The sequence below is a fragment of the Salvelinus alpinus genome, chromosome 5 (genome assembly GCF_045679555.1).
Source record: "Salvelinus alpinus chromosome 5, SLU_Salpinus.1, whole genome shotgun sequence".
NCBI lineage: Eukaryota > Metazoa > Chordata > Actinopteri > Salmoniformes > Salmonidae > Salvelinus > Salvelinus alpinus.
Genome location: NC_092090.1, coordinates 33,511,465 through 33,517,522, shown reverse-complemented (window position 1 = coordinate 33,517,522; position 6,058 = coordinate 33,511,465). Strand labels below are relative to the sequence as shown.

At 41.9% G+C, this 6,058-nt stretch overlaps 1 protein-coding gene across 3 annotated transcripts; it reads left to right on the top strand.

Moving 5' to 3' along the window:
- Positions 1 to 1,634: 1,634 nt before the first annotated feature.
- Positions 1,635 to 5,363, top strand: LOC139575967 (putative nuclease HARBI1). Of its 3 annotated transcripts, none has more exons than XM_071401493.1 (11): positions 1,635 to 2,016; positions 2,306 to 2,376; positions 2,464 to 2,640; positions 2,731 to 2,792; positions 2,875 to 2,961; positions 3,049 to 3,090; positions 3,159 to 3,333; positions 3,413 to 3,448; positions 3,547 to 4,101; positions 4,383 to 4,494; positions 4,589 to 5,363. In XM_071401493.1, exons 1-7 carry the CDS (start codon positions 1,859 to 1,861, stop codon positions 3,324 to 3,326), a joined length of 765 nt encoding a protein of 254 aa, XP_071257594.1. In that variant the 5' UTR covers positions 1,635 to 1,858; the 3' UTR covers positions 3,327 to 3,333; positions 3,413 to 3,448; positions 3,547 to 4,101; positions 4,383 to 4,494; positions 4,589 to 5,363. The 3 variants fall into 3 exon arrangements, with proteins under 3 accessions (XP_071257594.1, XP_071257592.1, XP_071257593.1); XM_071401491.1 differs by adding an exon at positions 4,171 to 4,286 and having other exon boundaries at positions 3,049 to 3,333; XM_071401492.1 differs by adding an exon at positions 4,171 to 4,286 and having other exon boundaries at positions 1,635 to 2,376.
- The last annotated feature ends 695 nt before the right edge of the window (positions 5,364 to 6,058 follow it).

The window sequence follows — 6,058 nt, the reverse complement described above, 5'->3', positions numbered from 1 at the left end:
TCCGCTAAATTGGTTCAAATTAAATACTTTTAAGACACAACATATTGATCATTAAAGGTTATTAAGGTGTAAAACACACTGATTAATTCAGTTGTCCCAGCATCAGGGCCAGAAGACCACTGACCCCCAATAAAGTTAGCTCATATCACCATCATGTGGTTCTAAGTAGGTACTACATCTACAGCCCATTGTATGCGATGGTAAGGTTGCTGCAGAATGCAGTTTTACTTTGTAGATATTATTGCTCACCTGGTGTTGAAGAGAGGGTCGTTATAGATGAATAGAGGGTGCATCAATGTACGCTCCCGAGATAGAAACACACCCTGGTTGTGAGGAGCCATGACTCTGCCCTCCTGGTTTCGACAGCTCCTCAACGCAGGCTGATCTGTAAGAGATAATAGTATAATAACAATGAGTGAAAGCATCCATAATATTCAAACTAATTATGCCAACAGATGAAGAAATACTGGTGTGACAACACACTTCATTTTCCCCAGATGATGAATTAAATCATGTTACAATATGCCACTTCATCATTCATACCTTTGTTTAGGCCTAAACACCAGAAATTTAACATGTAAACAAAAATACAAACAAAATGCTGATTACCCTTTCTCTATTGTTTTCTTCATTTAACTAATTGGGACAATGGACTGTCTGGCACTGATGCAGGGGCCATGTGTTACAACATCTCCAACTGGACAGACAATAATCTCTTCACTGCTGTGGCTTACAGTTGCTATTTTGTCCCAGTTCTTAGGTAGTTTAGCACGGGTTAAAACCTCTAGCTAACATTAACACATGACACTGACAAAAATTACATATTTTGTGATTTAAAGACTGTGATTTACTGTACCTTCAATATCCAGCAGAAAACAGGTTAGCAAGTGTGGATACACCTCTTCCAGAACAGAACAGAAAGCACAGAAGGACCCAGGGCCCTTCAAAGACAACTTGTCCCTTTTCTTATTGGTGTCATAACCCAGGATGTCCTTGCATTCCACCAGAGAGAACACCCTGTCATACACAAGGTATGGCAGCACCTTGTTGACATCCAGCTCCTTCAGTAACCACTCCCTATGGTGTCTCAGGATTTTGGCAGCCCACGTTTTCTTATTTTTGCCAGATGATCTCCGGCCGCTCATCTGCTTCTTCACAAACCAATTCCGAGTATCACTGCCCAGCATTTTGAGGTTGGATAAAATTACTTTTTCTTTAACAATACCTCTCGCTTAGCAAAAAGTTAATTGGATGGTAGCACATATTCTACAAATGTGGAGGTTGCCATGCCAAATATTTCCATAATGGTGACTATGTTTCCACCAGACATAATACCTCTAGACAGGAAGGTTGACAGTCTGGACATGGACAAAAGAAATTGCTTGGTGCTTATGTTGTTAAGAGGATTATCATACTCTGTTTAGACCTTCACAAACTGCTCACCATGAAAATACAGCACTCAGACCAATTTACTATTTGGCTTTGTTATAACAGACCTAGTAGCCTAATCATAATATTTATATTTGTAATACTTGTCTATTTAAAATCCGTCTATAGTCTCCATAAAATCAGGCTGGGCACTGCATATTTGTTTATTGCCATGCCGTCATTGTTCTCTCTCTTTTCATGTCCAGGGGCCTGTTGCACAAAAGTAGAATTAAGACATCCGGGATAAATGACTCAGCTGAGCTCAATGAAGCCAAAACATGTGCGTCCAGGCTTAATTGGTTGCACAAAGACCAAGCCAGGATGAGCAGACACGGATTCATTAAGCCAGGTGAAACCAATCCTGGATAGGTGCGCGCTCACGGCTCACTCAAATAGACCCCGCCACAGATCACAGATTAACTGATTTACCATGGCAACTAGAGCCGCGTACTTTTCACTGTCGGAAGCACAAATCCTCATGGAGGCATACGAGGAGGTAAAAGATATAATTAAGAAGAAAGGCAACACCGCCACAGTGATAAAGCAAAGAGAAAAAGCGTGGCAAAGTATTGCAGACCGCCTGAATGCGTAAGTAGTGCACAATTACACACTCACCGCTCCGCTGAAACATCACAATTACAATTCAAATATTTAATTCACATCTCCAAAAATGCAGTTGTACTGTAATTATGAAACGGTTAAATTTTTAATTGAAATGCACTGCAGATATGAGTGAAATTGTGTAAAGTAACTCCATCACACTGTATAAAGCTATGATAAATTTTTTGATATTTTTACTGAAAACAAGACAAAAATACCAAGTAATTTTTTGCAGTGTGACTCCATTAAATGTGTGTGTGTGTGTGTGTGTGTGTAGATTAAACATGAACGGGCCAAAACGGACATGGCAGCAGGTCAAAATCAAATACAAGAACATTCTGCAGAATGGTATGGTCCCTGACTAATATTTAACAAAGCACAAGCATATATTGTACCCAGAAGGTGCCTGCTCACACATTGTCTGTACTGTTTTAGCAGTGAAAAAGAATACCCACAGACAAGGCACAGGTGGTGGGTCACCAAAGGCTGACCTTACCCCAGCAGAGGACATGGCCTTGGAGCTAAATAAAGGCAGGCCCGTCTTAGAGGGGATCCCTGGGGGGAAAGAGACGAGCATAGGTTCCTCCCAAGATGCCACCCGCTTCATTCAAGGTATGTCCTTCCATCTCTACATGGGATACAACCACATTCATATTGAATCAATTTGGACTGTCTGACTTTGGTTTACCTATTGCCTTGCAGTGTCTGGCAGCACTGTGTTCCTGTTAGAGCCACCAGCACAAGCACCAGACGATGCTGATCCAGTGAGTACTCCATCAAAGGCATACTGTAGGCCTGGCATGTCTTGTCTACTAGCTTCAATATGAATCCGATTAAATGTGATAGGGTGAAGGCCCCAGTGCAGCAGCAACAGCACATGATGGAGACGATGATGAGGAGGAGACCATCTCTCTGGATTCCAGAAGGCATGAGGTATCATGTTAAGACTGTGAAAGTACTATTTACTCTACAATGGTGAGGAGTCCTCATCAAAATCAAAAAATCTAATTTCTTTTACAGGACCCAGATGCTATACAGTGGGAAAACCAGCCTGGCAACATAGTGCGTATTAATAAAAGGACACCACATCCTGACAAATTCCAGCTGCGCTAATTGTATTGTGTTCACAGAGCTCACAAGCTATCAGAAAGTTGTATGGCAACCACCTCCGGCGCCAAATAGAACTGGCAGACATAGACATTCAGTACAAGAAGAAAAAGATGGAAAATCTTGCACTGGAGTCCGAAATAAAAAAGAGGACAATTAGGAAACTGGACCTTGAAATAAAAAAAACTTGAGAGGGAGGTGAGATATGCCTTCAATGTACACTGTATGCTAACTGTAACACAAATGTATTAATCATTATTTTTCTTTCCTCCCCCAGCTCCAAGAAGATGACACAGCTCAAAATAAAAATTAGGTATATTCTCGTAAAGTCAAGTGAGCCATGACATATGAGCTCTTATTGTGAGCACACAGGACGGTGGCATCTTTCTAAGTTTTTTTTTATTTTCCCAGCAATCAGTACAACCAAGTCATCGTTATAAGGCATCGCCCTCTTTTGCCCACCCCCCCAGCACCAGGTGTGGCCACTAGCCTATATGAAGGCCCAAAATTGTGTGTTCCTTTCTGCTCTGACAATGGCATGCCCATTCGTGCGAGATGTGGTGGATGAAGAAGCACTTGTGCTGAGGAGAGCCTTCAGGCGAGAAAGGGTCTTCAGGGACCGGTTGGACCCACTGGCCTTCCCTGATGACCATCTATATGAAAGATACAGGTTTTCTGCAGATGGCATCAGGTATCTATGCAGACTACTGGGTCCCAGGATTAAGCACCGCACTGCACGGAGCCATGCACTGAGTGTGGAGCAAATGGTTTGTGTGGCCTTGCGCTTTTTTGCTAGTGGAGCCTTCCTGTACTCAGTGGGGGATGCAGAACAGCTGAACAAGGCCACAATTTGCCGCACAATAAGGAGTGTGTGTCTGGCTATCAAAGCATTAGCAGATGTCTTCATCTCCTTCCCTGGCCACAGAAGACTCTGTGACATCAAAGAGGAGTTCTATAGGATTGCAGGTAAGAGGATCTACAAATTACAGGACAACTGTTAACACATAGTAGGATACTCATTACTTTGTGTGACAGGTTTCCCCAATGTCATTGGTGCAGTGGACTGCACACACATAAGGATAAAAGCCCCCTCAGGTGCCCATGAGGCCGATTTTGTGAATAGGAAATCCTTTCACAGCATTAATGTTCAGGTGAACATAACTTTTTGATATTGTCCATTGACGAACACTCTGCATTGCCAGTGATGTGCATTGATTGGTGTAATATTCCTCATCTTATGATTTCAGATGGTCTGCAATGCTGACTGTGTGATCAGCAATGTTGTGGCAAAATGGCCTGGCTCAGTCCATGACTCCAGAATCTTTCGGGCCTCTGAAATCTATCAGTGCCTATCACAAGGTAAGCCACACAACCCCTATTTATAACCATCATGGCTGTGTCAAGAATATCACTGTGTTTATGAGGTAGTAATGATGAGATTTTGTGTTGACAGGTGAATTCTCTGGTGTGTTGCTGGGAGACAGGGGGTATGGCTGCCAGCCTTTTCTCCTGACACCTTTCACAGACCCCCAGGAAGCACAGCAGGCCTACAACCATGCCCATGCCAGGACCAGGGCCAGAGTTGAAATGACCTTTGGCCTCCTGAAGGCACGCTTTCACTGCCTTCACAAATTAAGGGTCAGCCCTGTTAGGGCATGTGATATTACTGTGGCTTGTGCTGTCCTCCACAATGTGGCCTGCCTGAGGAAGGAGAGGGCCCCCAGAGTGCCACCAGCCATGGACTGGGACAATCCGGCAATCTTCCCTGATGACGACAGTGGTCGGCTGCTGAGGGACCAATATGTGTTGAATTATTTTAGTTAGTATGTGTGCTTTCAATTTTGGTTAAATATGTCCTGCGGTGGCAGAGTAATTTGAGTTTTTTTGGGTTCGTTTTTTGACGAATTTGGCCTCTTATGATGTTTGTGCGGTATACTGTGTGTAATACAAGGCTGCAGGGAGGCTACTGCATCCATTCATTTGTCTGTTCAGTTGATGTGTATGGATTTGTCCTGCATTTATTTTAGTGTGCAGACATGCAGGGTGTGTTATATACAGACCTTTGAATGTGTATGTATCATTTTGTATAATATGCTTGGATTCTGTGCTTTCCATCTTGTAGAGTCACTGTGACTTCAGTTTCGAAAGGAGCTGATGGTTTACCTGCTTTGTTTTGTCCTTATTCAATAAAGGAACATAATGTTACACATTGTGTTTTTATATTCATATGGAATGTGTATTTGTTTATATGACAGAGTACTAGGGCCACACTGAAGAAAAAGGATAAAGTCATACATTTATGAGGCTGGTTCTTTCTGCAGAAAAGCTACATATTGTTTTTACAGTTTTGATACTTATGACAATGTGATACTTAATATTCTGGCACATCAGCATGTCTTTGTTTATGAAACCATACTGAAGTACAATTTCACGAAATGCCCCACATCTGTCATTTTAACAACTGTCCTCCTTTAAAACAACTGGTTACAATATTATGACTTGTGTTTTTTTCCCCTCTGTGGCCCTAATATTCTATCATTTTATATATAGCCTTATAGTCTATGGGAAACTGTAAATTATCTAATGATAGCAACATCATCTAAAAATCATTTTTTATCCAAAATCATTGAAATTAATGATCACAAACGTTTAAATAATAACAGTGGGTCTAGTTATATGTGATAACAATGTATAGTGAGCAGTGAAATAACTATTGGTTTCCATTTGTGGTGACTGCTGACTGACATTAGGGATGAGATTAAATAGATCCTGGAATTTAGCCTGGTCTGGAGCAGGCTAGCTCCACAGAATAAATCTCCATGGTAATTTATACCATAACATATCCTCCTGCCCCCTATCCATCTTTAGTGCAACCGGATTACGGATCAATTGAGCCAGGATCACCAAGATATCCTGGCTTAAT